This window comes from Drosophila rhopaloa, unplaced genomic scaffold, assembly GCF_018152115.1.
Source record: "Drosophila rhopaloa isolate 14029-0021.01 unplaced genomic scaffold, ASM1815211v1 contig_36, whole genome shotgun sequence".
In the NCBI taxonomy this organism is placed as follows: domain Eukaryota; kingdom Metazoa; phylum Arthropoda; class Insecta; order Diptera; family Drosophilidae; genus Drosophila; species Drosophila rhopaloa.
Genome location: NW_025335130.1, coordinates 1223900 through 1244875, shown reverse-complemented (window position 1 = coordinate 1244875; position 20976 = coordinate 1223900). Strand labels below are relative to the sequence as shown.

At 40.4% G+C, this 20976-nt stretch overlaps 1 protein-coding gene across 1 annotated transcript; it reads right to left on the bottom strand.

The window, feature by feature from the left end:
• Nucleotides 1-498: 498 nt before the first annotated feature.
• Nucleotides 499-19786, bottom strand: LOC123038046. The gene is made up of 2 exons (XM_044461498.1): nt 19621-19786; nt 499-5624 (listed from the first exon to the last, which is right to left on the bottom strand). The coding sequence occupies exons 1-2, from the start codon at nt 19784-19786 to the stop codon at nt 499-501; spliced, it is 5292 nt and encodes a 1763-aa protein (XP_044317433.1).
• Nucleotides 19787-20976: the final 1190 nt, after the last annotated feature.

The window sequence follows — 20976 nt, the reverse complement described above, 5'->3', positions numbered from 1 at the left end:
GTATCGCTCTTGAAGGGAACTATGTTGAATAATAAAAACGAATTTTGACAAAAAAAATGTGTTTTTCTTTGTTAAACCGGGGACTTATCAGCCAACCTGTTATTAAATTCATAACAGATAGGGGATCAAATATAAAGAAAGCTGTTGAGAGCGAAACTAAATTGTTTTTACAGCAGCCCACACCACTCACTCGAAAGCACAGACGGAGAGCAGTAAACTATGTATTGAAAATTAACTTTATTTAAATTTCAGCTTCCGAATCGATGTGTATTACAGTTTGCGTTGCGGAGCACGCTTAAAAACTTTGTCTTTTCTCCTTCTCTTATTTCGCTTATGTCATTTTTTGAGATGGTTCTTAACAACGTAAAATGAGATCGATATTCCTTACAGCGATATCTCGATGTTTATATCGAGTGCTTATATATAACAAAAAGAAATCAAAATTAAATTTAAATTATGGCGGCAACATTCCCCCTCCTGTAATTGATCCTAGGGTGGTCAGTTACCATCTTCTAAGCCGACATCTAGAACCGCAATCTTCGTAGCTGGTCGATCGAGAACTCCATGCTTCGTTTTAATAGTGGCTCGACGAACTTGTCCGTCCTTGGCAGGAAAAGTGTTGATCACGCGTCCTTTAAGCCATAGATTTCTAGGCAAGTTTTCATCGACGATAATGACCACGCTTCCAACTGATATTGGGGGACACTTTTCAAACCATTTAGTGCGTCTAGTGAGCACTGGTGTAAACTCCTTCACCCAGCGTTGCCAAAAGCGATCTCCAAAGAGTTTTACCTCGTTCCAGTGACGTCTTAGGTTAATCTTCTCTTCCTTGATCGGCTTGTAACTATTTGATGAACCCATTAGCAGGTGGTTCGGAGTCAACGCAGAGTCGTCCTCGGAGTCCAGGCTGACGAAAGTTAAGGGACGTGAGTTAATGATGAACTGTGCTTCCATTAGAGCACACCTCAGGCTTTCGTCGTTGAATGAGTAATTCGGGCAGATGTTTTTTAGGACTGTTTTTGTAGTCCGGACTAATCTTTCCCAAGCACCGCCCATATGGGGTGCTCCTGGAGGGTTAAATAGCCATTTAATGCCATCAAACTTGATTGCGATTTTATCAAAGTCGATCTTGATCAGCTCCTCTCGCAATGTCTTTTCAGTGGCCTTAAAATTAGTGCCATTATCGGAATAAATTTCTCTTGGTGTCCCACGAAGTGCCATGAAATTAGTGAAACACATCACACAGGAGCTTGTATCGAGGCTGTGAGCGATCTCAAAGTGGACTGCACGCAGGGTTAAGCAGGTAAACAGCGCAACCCATCTCTTCTCTTTGCGTCTTCCAACGTTGACTAGGATAGGCCCAAAATAATCGACGCCGGTGCACGTGAATGGTTTTTCAAAACTTGCCAACCTAGCTTTTGGAACCGCGGCCATTTGTGGAGGCTGTGGCGTTGCGCTACGATTTTTACATAATTGACAGGCTTTTCTTACGGATTTGTATAGTACTCTTAAGCGCAGAATATAAAATTGGGATTTTATATCATTTATCACGGTTTCGTGAGCGAGGTGGTGATATTTTTCGTGATGGAAACGGACTAATAAGAACGTTACTCGACTCTCTGGTGGCAATATTATCGCGTCCATAGTATATCCGATTGCATTCACTCGACCTTTAGTGCGAAGTATTCCGTTGTCATCCAGATATGCGTTTAAGCCAGTCAATCTGCTTTTTGCGCTTATTGTCTTTTTACAACTTAATGAATGGATTTCGTCCGCGAACTCCAGCCTCTGTGCTTCCTTGTATAGAAGGGTCTGTGCTTCTTTGACGTCAAATTCGGTCACTGCTGTCGGCATGTCCGTCCTTTGGCATTTAGCTTGTAGTCGCCGGATATATAGGGACATGTTTGCGACGGCTCTGTACAGGCGCCGCCAATCCGAGAGATATTCCACGTCGAGTAAGACTTTATTCGCACGGGTTATAAAGACATGTCTGCGGAGTTCGGTCGTATCGATCTCCGTTGCCCGTGACGGAACTGTTGGCCAGTTACTGGGTTCCGTTTTCAGAAACTCGGGTCCGTAAAGCCATGTGTCCACGCAAGGATTTTTGATGACCTTCGTTGCCCCGTCTGCGACGTTGAGCTTTGATGGGATCCATCGCCATTGATCCACTCGAGTGGTCTCCAGGACTTCGCCGATTCTGTGCATCACAAATTGTTGAAAGTTGCGAGGGTCCATCACCAGCCATTGTAGAACGGTTCGTGAATCCGACCAGAACGTAAGATCGTCGACTGGAAGATTACGTACGTTGACAATTTTGTTTGCTAAGCGTGAGCCCATCACGGCGGCTTGGAGTTCCATGCGCGGAATAGATAATGGCTTTAGTGGCGCCACTTTGCTTTTCGCGGCCACTAGCAGTACGTCCACCTCGTCTTTTTGTGACACTCGGAGGTAGCAAGCAGCGGAATAAGCATGCTCGCTAGCGTCCACGAACGTGTGCAGGTCGATTCGGGTTTCTGCAGATATCCTTGGGGAGTAGCATCTCGGAATGTTAATTGTTGCCACTTGAGGCAGTAGCAGCTTCCATTGATTCCAGTCCTCCGACAGTGATTCTGGCAGCTCTTGGTCCCAGCTGATATTTGCACGCCAGATTTTCTGCAGAAGGATTTTTAATCCGATCGTATGACATGACAGCAGGCCCAAAGGGTCGAAGATCGACATGAGAACCTGAAGGACTTCTCTTTTCGTTGGGACTGCAGGATCGGTAAGGACGTCTCTCTTAAGTCTTGAGAATCTGCAAATAAACTTAAATACGTCTTTATGTGGGTCCCAGTACATACCCAAAACCTTTTCTGTAGCGCCGAACTGCACTGGCTCCTGTTTTTTAGCGTCTCCATCGTTCTTAAGATACGAGAGAACTGTACTGGAATTTGACGCCCAGTTTCGAATTTCGAATCCGCCTCTGGAGTGGACCTCTCTTACTTGGCTGGATATTTCGATGGCTTTCTGTTCATCACTCATACTGTCGATGAAGTCGTCGACATAGTGCGCACGCTGAATTGCATCCAAGGCTAATGGGAATCGCTGCTGGTGGACTAAGGCATTTTTGTCGCGCACGTAGTGGGCTATGAATGGTGCGCAACTAATACCAAAAGTCATTGCACGCATGACGTAAGTGTTTATCTTACTTTGGTTGGCATCGTACCAAAGAAAGCGCTGGGAATGCATGTCTTCTTGGCGAATGTTGATCCTGTGGAACATTTCGGCGATGTCGCCACTTACGGCGACTTTTCCGACTCTGAAGGCTAGAAGAACGTCGATAAGTGGGTTTAAGCAGTCCGGTCCGCTTAACAGAAGGTCGTTGAGGCATATCCCATTTGTTTTTGCTGCCGCATCCCATACCAGCCTTATTTTTCCTGGCTTATTCGGATTTAGGGCTATAAATATTGGTAAGTACCAGGTGCGAGTTTCTTCTTTCTCCGCCTCCTCGTCAGACAGTTGCTTGGCGTATCCTTTGGTAAGAAGATTTTTGATTTGGTCGTCGATTTTCGTAAACAGGTCCGGTTCCCTTAGAATTCTTGTTCTCATGCATTGTAGGCGCTTTAGAGCGGTAATGCGACTCTCGGGAAGTCTTTGAATATCATTCCGCCAAAGAAGCCCAACTTCGTATTTTCCACACTTGTTTTGGCAAGTCTGATCTAGGATTTCGACTGCTCGTTTGTCCTCGCTTGAAAAGAGTTTTTTAGGCGAGATTGACTCGAGGTTGAAGTGCTCCTTTACTTCATCGTGAAGCTTTTGCCAGTTGCAATCGCAGTGGTGCATAGATACGTGACGATTTGAGTTTGCCGATCCCTGGATGGTCCATCCTAACATGCACTTTGACGCTATTGGATCGTTCCATTTACCTTCGCGGATCCTGCGAGGAACGGCTATTTTCCAATTGTTTGTTCCAATTAATAACATTGGCTGCGCGGAGTAGGTCTCTAATGGCAGGTCCTTTAGATAGCTGTACTTACTGCGCAACTCATCCATATCAACTGTTTGCTTTGGCAGTGCAATGTTTTTGACAGTATGAACGTTGTTGAGCCAGTAACGTGTTTCGGAGCTAACGCCTGAGATTTGGATTGATGCTTGCACGGATGTATTTTCGAACCGGGTTGTTTCTCCAGTCCACTGTAAACAAATCGGTGAAGGTGTACCTTTTATATCGAGCTTGTCAAAAATTGATGAGTCGATTAGGGTAACAGATGATCCTTCATCCAGAAAGGCGAAAATTTCGATTTTTTTGTCAGCGTAATGTAGAGTTACGGGAACGATTCGGAAGAACTGGTTTCCTTCTACGTCGCCATGATGTGTGCTTACATGTCTTTGATTTCCCGCTTCGTTGACTGTATTGGGAACACTTTCCGAGTGGAGTAGAGGGTGATGTTTTCTTGTACAACCATTTACTCCGCACTCCTTTGGTCGACAATTATTTCGGTGAACTTTCAAGCATCGAAAGCAGGCCTTTCCGGCTTTAGCGACTTGCCATCTCTGATCTACCGCGCTGGTTTTAAATTGTTCGCATTGTGTTACCCAATGATTTGTGGACTCGCATGCAATGCACTTTCGATTAGGCTGTTGCTGGACTGTAGATCCCTGGCTCGAACTGGCTGCGCAGCTATTATGGGTATTCACAGAACTAGTCCTGTGAGAAAATGGTGTCACGACAGTCGACGCTGCCTGCGCTAATTTGTAGAGCCAGTCGCTGAAAGCTTTTATGGGAGGGACCGATTCGTCGCGGGGGTGCATCGCCCAGTTTAGTTTGTGGTTACTTGGAAGTTTGTCTACAAGCTCCTTCACTAACATTGGGTTGTTTAAGTGCGCTTGTAGGCTGCACGCTTCGATCGTGGCGCAAATGTTGCGTACTGCGAGCGCGTACTCTATTATGGATTCCAATTTTTCTTTGGGTGGCGGTAGCTTCCTTACCTTGTCGATCATCCTCTCCAGGATGTGCTCGGGTCTGCCGAAGAACATTTTCAGCGTGCTCATTACTTCCGGAACTAGGCTAGGAAGTAGAAGCTTATCCTTCACCATTTCGCGAGCCCTACCTTTTAGGCACTTTTGTAGACGGAGCATGTTTTCAACATTGGAGAATCCTGCTGCGGAAGTGCTGTGCTCAAATGTACTGATAAACATTGGCCACTCCTCAGGATCCCCGCTGAACGAAGGAAGCTCCTTGGGTATAGCTTGTCTTGCGGCGATTTGGGAACTGGACGGTGATGCGGGAATCGCCTGAAATAGCCCGTCTGTCGATCCGTCTTGCATATTCATTTGTAGTAAAATTTTATACTTCTCCTCAATAAATCTCTGTTCGGAAGCTTTCTTTTCTTCCAACATGTCGAGCATTAGCTTGCTTTTGTTGACGTTAGAATTATCGTCGGGTATAATCTGTCCGCCGCTGGGTTTATCCATTTCGATGAGCGCGTCCAGCTGTGGCTTATTTTGATTTACGGATAATGAGTTGGAGATGTCGAAATGATTTTGAGGCGGTGATCGCATCATCCTTCCAGGTGGGTTTTCGGAGCTACCTCCAGCAAGACACAGGTCACAACTCCAGTCCGTATCCTCGACGTCGTAGCCGACACCTGCGCAGTGAAAGTGGTACCAACTATCACAACTGTCGCATTGAACCCAGCTTTCCTCAGTTCCTATCGCTTTTTTCTTGCATATTCTACACACTTCTTTGCTCATCTCAATTAACTTTTTAGGGTTATGTGAACTTGGCGTGTGGCGGAATTGTATTTGTGTGCGTAATTTCTGTGGTTTTTTGGCTCCGTTTACGTATTACGTTTTTCTCACCTTACGTTCAAGAAAGGGATGCGATCGCGATTTCACAATATTATGGCTAATTGGAAATGCGTCGCTTCGTAATTGTACAGTTATAACGGCAACCGGTTGTGCACAAAGTTTTTAAGAATGTTGAGAGCGAAACTAAATTGTTTTTACAGCAGCCCACACCACTCACTCGAAAGCACAGACGGAGAGCAGTAAACTATGTATTGAAAATTAACTTTATTTAAATTTCAGCTTCCGAATCGATGTGTATTACAGTTTGCGTTGCGGAGCACGCTTAAAAACTTTGTCTTTTCTCCTTCTCTTATTTCGCTTATGTCATTTTTTGAGATGGTTCTTAACAACGTAAAATGAGATCGATATTCCTTACAGCGATATCTCGATGTTTATATCGAGTGCTTATATATAACAAAAAGAAATCAAAATTAAATTTAAATTATGGCGGCAACAAAAGCATTGGCGCAAAATATACGATTGAATTGTAGTAGCCATTTACTTTCAAATGTTCTAGAAAAATCATTTGAAGAATCGTATGAGCTACCTGAAATTTTACACTCATGTAAAAAGATCGTAAAGTTTTTTAAAAAACAAGTTTGCAACATCGGCTAAACACAACATTAAAAAACTCTTGCCTACTCAATGGAATTCAAATTATACTATGCTTAATTCTATAGTGGATAATTGGACAACAGTTAATCAAATATTAGGTGACTCTGAGGGAGGTCAGAAACTGACTAGCGTTAATATAATATAATATATGTACATTAAGAATAATAGTAATTTTGCTTGAAGATTTCGAGAGAATTTTTAAAGAATTACAAACGTGTAGTTCTCCATCTTTATGCTTTGTCTTACCCTCTATTTCGAAAATAAAAACACTTTTCGAACCGAACGCTGAAGACATTTCACCAATATCCGTTCTTAAGGAAAGAATTAATGTACATACGATTTGGAAAGAAAACTTAAGTATTTGGCACAAAGTTGTATTTTTTTATATCCACCTGCTGCAGTTATGGAACATGAGAACATAATACAAATAAAACATTTCTGTTATGAAAAAATGAATAATTTTATTTACAATACAAGCGAATTTTCCAGTAACAATAGTTTTTCGAGTAATGAATCAAGTCCAGCAAGTCCTATTTGTCAATTGGCAACTAACTCTAAAAACTAAACGTTTGTGCCGAAAACCCAATTTTTCTTTTCTCACCTGGTGGCTTTTTCAAAAAACAGTTATAAAACGCCTTTGGAGGAAATAGAAAGTTACTGTACAGATAGAGTTTCTTTAAGCGAGTACTTCGAACCGATTGAATGGTGGAAAAGCAAGGAAAACTGTTATCCTCTTTTATCTAAGTAAGCATTGCAACTTCTTACTATACCATCGAGCAGTGCAGCGGCCGAGAGAGTTATTTCCTTAGCGGGCAATGTTATAACAGAGAAAAGAAATAGATTAGGACCTAAATCTGTTGATAATTTACTTTTTCTCCATTCTTATTATCATAAATTTAAATAAAAATAAAAATAATTTTTAATAAAACGACCTGAAGTCAAAAAATACGTTAAATAATAAATAATTAAAAGTTAAGTAATATGCAATGAATCAAAAAAAATAAATTATATATGTTAACTAATAAATAAGTATAAAGTAAGAAATAGGCAATGAAGCACAATTATGTTAAATAAAATGTAAGATCCATAGAAATAATTTGTTTCATTTAGCGACGCATTTGGAGCAGCAGATAGTAAAAAAAACAACTCAAGCGAAGGCTCGCAAAAAAGAAACCCTAACACTCAACACACTCAATACAATATTTGCCTTCATTTTTGTGTTTTTCTTTTCACCCATCCTTTTTGCGACGCTAATGCGCTGGCGTGCGCACACATGCTTGTTCAAAAAAAACTACCCGCTCTATATTGATGCTTGGTGCGGCACACACTTATGCATTATTGCGAGGCTGGCCCTTATACTCGTTGTCCGGTAGCAAAAAACACCAGGGTGCCAGAATCACCCTACATTTACCCGGTGCACCTTGAGTGCCGGTGGACTCTTGCAGTTCTCTGGTTTGCACATCTCATGAAATTTAAGAATCTAAAAAAATCGATTGCCAGCCTCTAAAAATTGTTAATTTTGACAAAAAACGGTTGCCCACCTCTTAAAACGGACATTTATAGCAAAAAAGACGTTTGCCCACCCCTTAAAAATCATTATTTCGAAAAAATAAGGATGCCCACGTTTGCCCATCTCCTGAAATTTAAGAATTAAAAAAAAAGGGTTTAAAAACCCTAAAAAATATGTCTACCAAAAGTTCAACCCTTTTTAAGTGTTATAGGCGATTTCTTTATAAGAAATGTATATGTCGTATCTTAAATTATGGTAGTCAGTGTAAAAGACTTAAATCAAATACGCGTACCAAGTGACATTTCTTGTCTCTACACTATAACGGTTGTTTGTTAGTACGCTTTGATCCTTCTATTCGCCAGATGGTCAGGATAGTTCGATGCGAACATGAGAGAGAGATGTTGCGTGAGGTTAGAGGCTTGAGAGAGAGATGTTGCGTGAGGATAGAGGTTTGAAAGAGAGATACACACTACGATTGTTGTGCGTGTATGCTTGAGCCACTGCGAGAGATAGAGATAGAAGTATGTTCGTTGCAGCTTTTTCTGGAGAGCATTTTCGGTATGCTAGAATGTTGGCGGACACTTTTAAGTTGGCAGTGGCGTGATCAAGTTTATTCGCCGTATACAATCTGCGTAATTAAATATGGAAGAAAATAATAATAACCCTACAGAAGAAAATAATAATAACCCGACATATATGTAATTAAATGGATTAATAAGAGGGACGTGACTTTGCAAAAGCTAGCTTCTCCGGAAGGTTAAACAAATGTATATCTATGTAAATGAATGAGCAATGTTTACAGCAACGTTTTTACTTAAAATTGCAAGTCAAGCACCTGATCACAACTTTAAGGAACTTTGGCAAATAGTAGACGACTTTTTATGCGACCGCCTTTAACGACATCCTTCTGCAACTATATCTCCGTGGTAATTTTTTCAGCTGTTCTCTCGATCGCTGAATGCCATTCACAACGAGGGAAATATGCATTCTCGGTGGCAGGTTCTGACCTAAAGCCTAGTACTCAGATCGACAAACGAGTATGCTACCGTAAAAACTTTAATATTTACAGTGTGACCAAAATTTCGAGAGTTCATCAGATTTAAGCGTGCTACGGTCGTACTGTCAATCAGCTGGGTTTGTTGACAAGCAGTTAAAATTCAAATATCGTATTTGCGGGAAAGAGCCTTTAAAAGATATTATCAAATACCTTGGCAAGACAAGTCTGCCGCTGTACAACGAAATTAAAAAACAATACAATTTAAATTTAACAGTTCTTTTTTTTAATTTACTGATAATTATTTGCTAATTTAAAGTTCATAGCTGCACTTTTATTGTGTTTTTTTCGTATATTCTTGACCGAAAAAACATTTAGCTCTGACAAGAGGCACCCCAGATAGTATTAATGCTATTTTGTCCTCACATGTAAACTCCTGCAATCTACTTTTGCGAGTTTTTTGAGTTTTTCCCTCCATTTCTTATAATGTTCATTGAGAAGCGCACGCCAAAAGATTAAATTTTTTTCGTCGATCTGAGGACCGAGGTGAAAAAACCCTTGACGAAAAGTGAACGACAGCTGTTTGCCTCTCGCTCTCTCTCATGACTGGCGGACAGTTTTCGTCGATCTGAGTACTAGGCTTAACCCTTTAAACTCCGCCCTCCTGCTCATCTTCGTCGGACTTAGATGAAAGAAATTTGTTACGCTATCAATTATGAACCGCAAGAGCTTTATGTTACGCAACAAGTGCTAGAATTAAGTCCTTCTATTTAAGCTTTCCTCCTCGTAAAACCAAAAATATTGGAGAATTCGGAGAATTGCATTACTTTTTCTGGCCAAGGCAGAAATTTCTGGCTTGACGAGGCATACCATCGATATGGCAAGCTTGAAATCTACTGTGTCAAAGCTTAGAAAAGTTCTTTGTTCGGTTAAAGTCAGAATTTTTTAAAGACAGCCGCTTCAAAGGTTTTTCCTTAAACTTATCGATGACACTTGGGCCCACAGTGATTCCGAGATTGCTGAAGTATTTGATGGCTGAAGTATTCATTTAAATTTGCAAGAAGCAAAGAGGTCCGGACAATCTCTAGGTTAGGGCTCTCCTTTAATCCTCCTGTTGCTGTCCGTCCAGTAGACCAAGACGGGGTACGTGATATACAGCGAATGGTTACCACTAAGCTCCAGGCATTGAAGGTTTTGCCTAGCTCAGTCATGGCGCACCTCTGTCTTTTCTTTGATGCTTGCCTGAGCCTTGGGCAATTTCAATCACCTTGGAAAAGTGCATTAGTGATAATGGTGCCAAAAAAATAGGTGTCCACTTTCTCCCAGATTTTTGACTTTGGTAGACTTTTAGCTGTTGACAAGGATTACTATAATCGTCTTGATGTCGTTTTATTGGACGCCGTCTTAAGTGATTCAAGTGCTTCATCTTTTCCCATGGCTTGTGCACAACATCCCAGCTACAATCCTGAAGATACATCATGAATGTTATAACTTCGCGGGTAATATCGCCTTTGCTTGTAATGTCCTTAAACGCTGAGCAATCCGTGACGATTCGCCCTGATGTAATGTCGAAACTTCCTGAGCGCCAAATAAAATGCCTCCGAAGTCGTCGTCTTCTTACCCAAGAAATATACCGGGTGCAGTTAACCATCACACATCTGAAGTAAGACTGCCCCAAAACCATCCTATCAGGCATCCGTGTATAGCTAAATATATGCTTTTCCGCCTTATATGTGTAGCACCGGTTTATTAATCAACGGTCATTTCATTTTTAGCCGAAACTGCACTGCTTTCTCTAATCCACGTCTTGTTTTGCTCATACACTCGTCAGCAGTGGGTGCACATATAATTACATGATACCTGCATGACGTCGTCATTGATCAAGTCTTGGAATATTTAATTAAGATATCTGATAAACGTAAAAAATCACGTTCTCAAGAGCCAACGCTGGTGGTAGCCTTCAACGGTACTCGAAAACGATCAGCCAATACCATGCTGTTTAGTTTTTTTTATAGTGCAACTCCGATGTTGTTTGATGTTGACTTACATATTATTCTATGGTTGGCTAAACAACCAAGGTACAATCTTGTGTTTGATTAAATATAAAAAACTTTAAGTTTAAACTATAATTTATTTTTGTATTCGTTAACTTGATGTAATATTATAAATTTTGTGTTCGCTTTTTGTGGGCTTTTGTAGCGTCGGTTTTGGTAGAGAGTGACCAAAATATATTCTGGATAAATCTTAAATTCTAAAAGTCAGGGATGCCAGATGGCAAAACCTGATCGCCACAATTCCTTGGGCCAACTATTTATCAACTTGCTTATTTACTGCCTCTGCCTAGTTTACGGGCAGACGAGACGGAGACTCAGGAAATGGTTTTTTACGACATCCGGAGTGATCCTGAATGCGACTGGGCAGAGTTACTGGTGATATCTTCTGGATTTCTTCGATTAGTTTGTTCACTGATTGTTCGTATTGGGGATATGCCTGATATGCTTTTACAATACTTTAAAGATCTACAAATTTATAGTTGATTATTTCGGTTCCGCTCTTTTTTTTTCGGTCGTTGATGCTCTGTGATCAGCGCAAACAAGTGGCCCTTACGAGAGGACCCAGTAACTCGGGACTCTCCACATCCCCGTGAATAAGTTTATGAATAAAAGTTGTGCCAAGTATCGTTCTACGGTTTAATAAGGATGGTAGATTAATTAGGAGAAGTATACTAGAGTAGGATGGTAAAATAAGGCTTGCATTCCAGTTAAGGCCCGAAAAGCAAATAATAAAAAGTTCTTTTGCACAGACTCTATCCGGTCTATATGTACACCATACTGAGGACTCCAAACTGCTGAACAGTACTCCAGAATTGGACAGACTAGTGAAATGAACACATAGGGATCATCGAATTCCTTTGACCACCTTTTAATAAATCCAAGTACTCCCCTGGCTATGGTGAATAGAAGTCATATGGTCACAAAACTTAAGTTTTTGGTCAAGAAGGACGCCAAGGTCATCAACATGCGTAATTCTAGACAAAGCACCCAGCGTATAAGTGGCATATTGTGGGTTCACCCTACAAAATGTCATTACTTTACACTTAGCGCTATTTAAATTCAAAAGATTTTCACAACATCATGTTTGAAAAGCATTTAGGTCCGATTGTAGGTCTGAACTGCTGGAAATTTCGTTATATTGCAGGCAGAACTTAACGTCATCTGCGTACATAAGGACACGCGACCTTGTCAAGATCGTTTATAAATAAAGTAAAAAGAAGTTGGTCAAGGTGGCTTCCTTGTGGGACGTCTGAAGTAACACGGATCAAATTAAAGATCGAGTTTTTAAAGAGGACTCGTTGAGTCCAACCACTTAGATAACTAAAGATCCTTGTTAGAAGATCACATGGAAACCCTATTAAGTCTAGCTTTAATACAAGCAGCGAGTGATTTACTGAATCAAACGCTTTACTAAAATCAGTGTAAGCTACGTCAGTCTGCATGTTTTTTCTAATCTATTTCTATTCTATTTATTACAAAAGACGTTAGCTCCAAGAGGTTTGTCGTCGTAGATCTTCGCCTTATAAATCCATGTTGACATGGAGATATAATTGATCTACAAAGATGTTGCAAGTGGGGTGTTACGTTTTCGAAAAGCTTTGGGATGGCGGATAATTGGGATATACCTTTGTAATTACTTGTATTCGATTTATTTTCTTTCTTATGAAGGGGAATAACAAATGTCTCCTTCCAAATAAGTGGGAAATAAGAAGTTTTCAAAGACAAAGTAAACAATTTGTGCAGATGTCTACACACAGTTTCAGCACAGTATTTAAGCATACAGCCTGGAACACCGTCCGGACTAGGTGAATAGACTGGCTTAACTTTATGGAGATCCAAGAGAAGGGAGTTTTCGCTTAACCTCGGCCAAAAAATTAAGTTTGACTTGGCTATGGCATTTGAATAAGACGGGATGAAACAGAATAGTTGTCTGGAAAAACTGGGCAAACAGATCGGCAATTGCCTGATCAGAATTTGCCGTAGAGTTTTCGAATGATAGCGATGCAGGGTAACAGGCTGATTTACGCTTAGTGTTAACAAAATTATAAAACTGTTTTGGATCTTGTGAAAATTGGACCCTACAACGAGTCAGATAGCTTTTATAACACCGAGCCCTTTGACTGAGCCCTTTGGTACCGAGAGAAGGCAAATTGTGAACCGCAGATTTTAAATTTATTGAAAAGTCTTAATATTTTTTAGGTGTGACAACTCTTTATTAAACCACGTAGGTTTATTTGAAATTGACGGATAGTATAACGGAGCACACAGATAAAATAATGAGTTCAATGCATTATAAAAGTTATTAAATATTAATGGCCTTACCATGTTAGTGCATGACTAAAATTCGGACCAGTCATACCCGGATTCGTTTAATCGACTTTTCTGATTTCTTATTCAGCTCTGTTCTTGCATCTACAGTCAGCTCTAGAGTTGGATGATAAGGATCTTCGGTTTGTGTAAGTGGTGATGTTCTTAATAGAGAAAAGCATTCTGAATTTGAAACAAAGCACAAGTCCAGTAAACGTCCCAAGGAGTTTTTAACATGGTTTTCTAGGAATAGCACACTGTCAAGCAAGCCGTCAATAAAGTCATGCTGCGCTAAAGGAAGTAAAATATTAAAATTTTTGTCAGGGGACCATGTCGCACTAGGTATATTAAAATCACCTAATACTATTAACTGATCTCAATCTGTCGGTTTTTTGGAAATGGACTGAATAACGGAAAGTTGATTTGCGTAAATAAGGAACTCAGATGATGGTGGGATATATGAACAATTTATACAAAACTACCGGGAAACGATAATTTTATACCTAGGAATTCGAAGTCTTAAAATTGTTCTAAAGTTAGCAATTCAGACGAAAAGGTGGAGTCGACAGCAATCAGGACTCCACTCCACTCTAATCAGACTCCCCGTCTGGACTGACGATCAAGCCTGTAAATTGTGTACTTACCCTGGAGAATTTCGGAGCTAAGAATATCCGGCCTTAACCAGGTCTCTGTACATACCATAATATTATATGGGAATGAAAACTATCCGAGTACAATTTAGTCAGCTTACTAAGTAAGCCTCTTGTATTCTGATAGCAAAGAAGAAAAGAGGAGGTTAGTTTTTTCGGATAGAAGAGGATGTGGATGGCGTTGGGGATGGTTCTTTAATGGAATTTTCGCACACAGATGCAAAAAGAACACAACGAATACAAATGATAAGTGATGATACTTTCCTAGCATAAGAAAATTTAAATTGTTCGACCTTCAAATCATCAACTTGGATTTTGTTACGGTTATAAGCCGTAATATCCAGTGATGAGAGGTCTGAGACAAGCCGTGAAACAAATACATGTTTTAGCTGGGGCACCCGAACACAAGTAACCGTTTTTGGTACAACACATGCAACCCTTTTTGGTACTACAGAATTTGTATCTGTACTACCAGTATCGGCCGGTAATCCGGACGTTAAGTTCACATGATAATCGGACTAAGCCACTAATTTATTTTAATCGGAGCGGAAGTAGCGGAAGTACCTAGCGGCGCCACATCGGTTCCAGCCACTTCGGGTACCGAATCACTTTTTGCCGCCGATCTTAATATCATTTGAGTGGCACCTAAGATTGGCAGCTGAGCTGGAATCGAATCGCTGGCAGCAGGTTGCAGGGCCGACCGCGACTTTTATGCGCTTTGGGGAATCGGGCTCAGCTAGCATGCGACTAGTGAGCTGCGATTCAAGCGCCACGAGCAGGTCCGTATTTTTACGGCAATTCCGTAACACTGCTTTTTGTGAGCCGCCTAATAGATATTGCCTGGTTCTTATACGATGCATTCATCGCAGTAGTAGCGTAGGCCACTCCTCTTATCGATGGCATCGCGAACCAGGCCAGAATAGCCAATCACTTTGCGTGATAAATTTTATCACATGTATGGCAGGAAATACTTTGCTGACCAGTCTAACTTTTGTTTGTTTTTAATGAACAGAAAGCCATTATCACTCCCCAGTGTGGACTATAGCGGACAAAAAAATCGAAAGCGGTTTTTCTCCTGCCGATTTGGACGAAAATGGCCACCTTGAGCTGGAGACTGCATCCTGACCGGCGCCTCTTTTTGTAACTGCAAGGATAGAAATTGGCTACGATCAGAATCTATAAAATGGCTTAAGGAATTTTCCTACCGTATACAACACGAAAGTGGAAATGAAGCCCAGCTGTTTTCTCCGTTAGTGTCTGAGGATGGCTTTGCTACTTGGAGATTGCGGTGTTTTTTGGGGGCGGTCTTAACTTCCTTAAAAAACAGTCGCCACGGGCCTGCAAATAAAATGGAGATTGCTGTCATCATGTGTGGCTACTGCGAGACGAGAATCTAAGGGAGCGCGGGATATTGAAGCTCCTTGCGCGTGGCTGAGGTGCGGCGAGGGATGGCGGCTGCGCTCCACAGTGATTGGATTGTATCCCCTCCGGGACTGCTTGGATGGCTTTTTTCTGCTCAAATTATTTGTGGCTCCCACGAATTGTTTATGTACTAAAATTAATGTTACCAACTGTCGAGCTCCTATCTAAAGTTATCTAAGACATGTACCAGAATTGTGGTAGAATTTGTTACAATTTAAAAACTGTTATAATAAACCTAGCTTTAAGTACTAATCTGTCTCAAAGCCATGTAAATTTCTCTCTCTCTCTCATTAATTGTACCTATATATTCATGTATTTGTAATCAGAGGCCAATAAAAGTAGCATGGGGCAACTAGGTACCATCCAGTCCTAGTCTGTCGTCCAGCAAGCAAAGTTAAAAAAAAAAAAAAAAACATCGTAGTGCGTTGCCCGCTGATTGTTCTGACTGAAGCCTGCGCTTTTGTCACTGCCGCTTGGGAATATTGTCAAGTTATGACGCTGGCCATGCATTATTTAAATGCTGGCATTATTTAAATGCCGACTATGCGTGGAAAGCATGTTAGCTCCTCTCCCGCTTGGATGAAGGACGTTTTCGCTTTTCTTGAAACCGTCAATAAAAACTTCAACGTCATGCTTAAGAGTTTTAAGATAGTAAAGTAGGTGGCCGTTTTTCCTGCCCCTTTTCCATTTCGCCAAGGAATCGTAAGTTTTCTATATTTATTTTCTGCAAGTATGGTAAACTCAATACTTCTTAAGGGCCCGTTATGTTAAGGACCGTTGATGCAGCTGGCGCTGGGGATTTTTTTAAGTAGCTCTAAGTTTTGGTATATGATGTTGTTTACTTCTAAGGTATATATATTCTTGAATAGCATCACCAGGAGAGTCTATCTAGCCATGTCCGTCTGTCCATCCGTCTGTCCGTTCCTACGCAAACTAGTCATTCAGTTTAAAAGCTATGTATCTGCTTTCCCAAAAGTTGTCTTTCTATTGCTGGTAGTATATAAGTCGGAACGAGTCGGATCGGGCGACTATAGCATATAGCTCTCAGAGGAACAATCGGAAAAAGAATTAAAAAAACAATTATAACTTTGTTGTTAATGGGACAATAATATCAAATATATGGCATAGAAACGATGGCAAAATTCAGCGCAACAACTTATTACTATAGCTTCATTGTTTTTAGTAATATAGGCATAGAAATCGAAGTTTAGTCGTTTTGTAATAACTGCAAGGGTATAAACTTCGGCTTGCCGAAGTTAGCTTCCTTTCTTGTTTAATATAAAGTGTAAATAATTTTCGTTTAATAAAACTTTCATTCGTGCCACTCCCAATAAGCCAGTTATTGTAATATTTGTAGAATGTACATTGATAAAATTGTTTATATCGTTAGAATCTAGTGTAGCGGGTTTGATTATACCAGTTTTCGTAAGTGTTACATCAGGGCTTCGAATTCGGAAATTATTATTCTATTTCTTGAAAACATTACATATCAAAAACATTTCAAATAAATGTTCTGTTTCTATCTGTTTTGTTTTTGTTTACTGCGTTTGTTAGACTGTTTATGTGTTCTTAGGTGTTTGTGATAATATTTTTCTGAATGTTTTCTGATTCTATAGCGGTTTTGATTATTCCAATTTTCGTAAGTGTAACCGACAGCATCAAAGTTTCGAGTTTGGGAATTATTATTCTATTTCTTGAAAACAAAGTTTCATATAAATTTTCTGTTTCTATCTGTTTTGTTTTTTTATTTTTTGATGTTTACCTAGTTTGTTAGACGGTTTATGTGTTCATTGGTGTTTGTTTTAATATTTTTCAGCATGTTTCCAAATCCTTCTATAGTTTTTTTTGTGTGAATTTAACTTTCTGGATCATTAATAAATTAATGCTTATAGTGTGTCTATGCCGAATATTTACTATAGCTTTAAGAATCCTAAGATTTATTTTAATTAACTAAAATTGTCCTTATGGAACACCCTCCTTTTTATTAAAACTGTGGTCCTCAAGTCTGCTTCTACTGTTTCTTCAGTGTACAATTGTTAAAGTTTGTTTTCTAATATCTTATTCGATTTTACGAGGATCTTGTCTGGAAATTTCTGTCTTGTCTTGTTTTATTTAATGTTTGTTACTGAATATTCTGTGCGTTTATGACTTTATCCCTCATTTTTGTGTATAGGTCTGTGGAGTTTTTTTTGCTAGTGAGTGAATGATTCTATTGTTTTGCATATCAGCGAAAAGTTTAGTTATATTTTGTCTTCAATATTTCTTTCCATTTTTAAGCACCGTTAAATTTCTGCCAGTTTACTGTGGAATCTTTGTATTTGTCAGTTCGAGGTACTTTGAAGTGGGAAGGTCCTAACGATTTGCGCGTTAACCTGGTTATTTAAAATGGACTTAATGTTTTCGGATTTAGACTTAGACTGCTTATTACAGCAGTGTTCTGTCTTTGCTCGCCGTTGAAGTTCATTAGTTGAAAGATCGCGGCTTGCACTTCTACAATGGTTTTGGATGCTATTAATTGGACAATTGAATACATTGAACATTTTTCTACGCAAATGAGAAAGTATTTCGTACGGTCGAAAATATGTAATATTTCGCCTGTCTATTAAGGAATAGGCGTTTCGCCAAGAACCTGTTTCTGACGGTGTCGATCATCATTCGCCATATGAGTCACTTTGAGCGGCTCTATGAGCCCTACTTTGCTCTCACACTGTAATTTCTTTTTATTCGTTTTTGTCTAATATGTAAATCACCATATGGTTCGTGAAACGGAATGTGGTTATCGAGAATGTCTCTATTAATTTTAGTTGAATAACTGTCAGTACTGGTAGTTCGCATAAAATTGCCTTGAACACGGCAAAGTTTCTTGCAAACATATATTGCCCGTAATTAACGTCGACTTCTTGGGCTTATGTTAGAGCGGAAGGAAGATAATAAGGTCTTGCGCAAAAAGGACGTCGCTTAGCGATTTTCTGGTTTCCGAAATAAATACACGTAGCACATCTGCTCTGTATTGTCTTGTTTATAAGCAGAGTCAGTTTTTTCTCCACTTCGTCATAGTAATGCAGGAAAGTCATATTTTCCTGGAGGATCGTTGACATCTCCCCGTATTTGAAATCACTAACCATACAACATATAGACTGGTCATTTCATACAACGAAAATGGACACAAAAATATTTTTACAGCAGGCCCCACAGATGGTAGCGGCAGGCCCCGGACACTTAGTGTGCCTTCGGGTTTTTTGCGCTCTCATTTTTATTCTCATTTTGATGGTCGCGCGCTCATTGCACGAGTTCCGTCGTTCAGTCGCAGAGACGCGCATTTTGAAGAAGGTTGCCCTGCGCTTGAATTGGGCTTTGTATGTATGCGTGTTCATGCATTCTCATACAGGGGTGCATGTGTGCGATCATTTCATTTCGATGCAGCAAGAATATTTTGTCTTTTGCTGCTTTTCAGACTTGGTACCCTAACAATATGGGCGTATTCACTATTGGGTTAATGATAAAAATAAGAATATTATTTGTTATAGTATATTTTTTAATATTTCAGCATAAATTTCATTTTGGTTTACAAATTCATATCAGTGGTAGCAGTAAAATGTTTTTCATATATGAATGTATTCCAATTAATATAAATCAATCTACTGAGATACGAACAGTCGGTGTCTGCGCTTAGTGGTTGAGAAAACATCAAACCAAATCAGCTTTGGTTGTTGTTCTGCGAGCGGATGGTGCTTGCATACCCTACCGACGATTGAATTTTAGGGCGGACTGAGTCAAGCACGTCTGTTTGGCTTTTGTTTTGTTTACATTTTTTAGGACACTTGTTTTGAATTTTATGTTTAATGAGCTTTGGTTGATTTTTTTTTTGATTCGCAGGTTAATTTTGTTTAATGTTGTTATTTAATGATCTAGTTGTTTATATTATTATGTATGCTTATTCTTGAAAGTCGCCGCTCGGATAAGTTACTTTCAATTTCAACGAATACATAGCTATATTTCGACAAAGTACTTAGAGCCTAGCTTAACGAAGGTTGGCGCTCTCGCCGAGAGCGAGAGAGAACTTTATTCTGCTCCCGCCTTCGCCCTAAACTAACTTACACTAAACTTCAAGTTTTTATTTTTAACAAATTCAATATAATTCAAGTTTGAGCGAACACCGGCCTCGTTGAACACCCATCGGGCTTCAACACAATGGAAGCGGCGCTAACTTATGAATGGCCCGCCGGAAAAGGCCTCCTCCACTAGTCCGCACGTCGACGACTCTGACCATGCCGTCCTCCCCTGCGTGCCTGGCGACTATTCTGCCGAGGAGCCATTGTTGGGGCGGCAGGTTGTCCTCGGCCACGAGGACGAGATCTCCCTCGCTGATGTTGGTGCCACTAGCCCCGTATTTGGAGGCCCAGGACATAATCCCGGGACCATCGGCGCCAGAACATCCTCGGCGCCCAACGAACCTTTGAAAAGCCAATAAAAAGGAATCTGTGGTTAAATCTGAAACAACTTCTAGATGAACCGCTTTGGACGCAAAACAAACGAAGAGCGCAATGTAGAACTTATACGGAAGCCTACCACGAATTTTCAATGTCGTATAGACAGGGCCAGAAAAATCGACGCCACATATAGCAAATGGGCGGAGAGCACGGAGACGATCTGCGGGTAAATTTCCCATAATTTGTGTCATTAGTCGAGGCTTACACTTAAAGCAGCGTATGCATGATCGAACTATCTGACTGCAGACCTCCTGAGCGTTTACAAAGGAGACTCACAAGGGCTCGTGGACCAACATGAAAATTGGAATGGTGAAGATGCCGAACATAGCTCTGCACAAATTGGGAGCGTTTTGTCAACAACAATGGAAACTTGGCATCGTATGATATAGGAGCATTAGCTAGTCGCCCCCCAACTCGCAACAAAGAAAAGTGACACCAAGTCCCCTTGTCTTCATAGATTCAATCGCTGAAGACTTGGGCCAACTCTGGATCCTTTACGAACTTTTTCTCTTTCTTTATGATACTCGTGCTTCTGTAATGTCTCGACAATTTTTAGAAAAGCTTCATTATATTCAGTCGGCGACAAAGTTTTTTCAAATACCATAATTTTGTCTTTGCATTTTCTTACGAAGCGGAACATATAAACGAATACCCGACGCAGTTTAAGGTGTGACGAAAATCCCTCGATGACATTTACCAAATCCAAATTTCTTACAGCAGCGGTCAGTCCGCCCGCAGTCTTCCTCGATTCTTGTAGTAGGACTTCTTCATCTAGGTCAAAGTGTGCATTCTGGGGCCAGTTTGCATCTTCCTCTTTCAAAAACGAACATATTGACTGTATGATTTCGTCGACGTCACAATCTCTGCTGGGTTCTGTTTCGTTTGAACATGCCGCCATGTAGCTTCACCTGACCTCTCATAAATCTCCGCAACTCTATTCAATACGAATGTGGATAATGAAGATGGATGAGGCCGGATCCAATGAAGCGTAACTTCAGAATCCGACCATTAAACAATTCGTTCGATAGGTACCTTTAATAGGGGCTTGATTCTGTGGCACATAACTCAAGCCTTGGGAGTGTCTTAGTCTTAAGCGGCGCTATCTTAG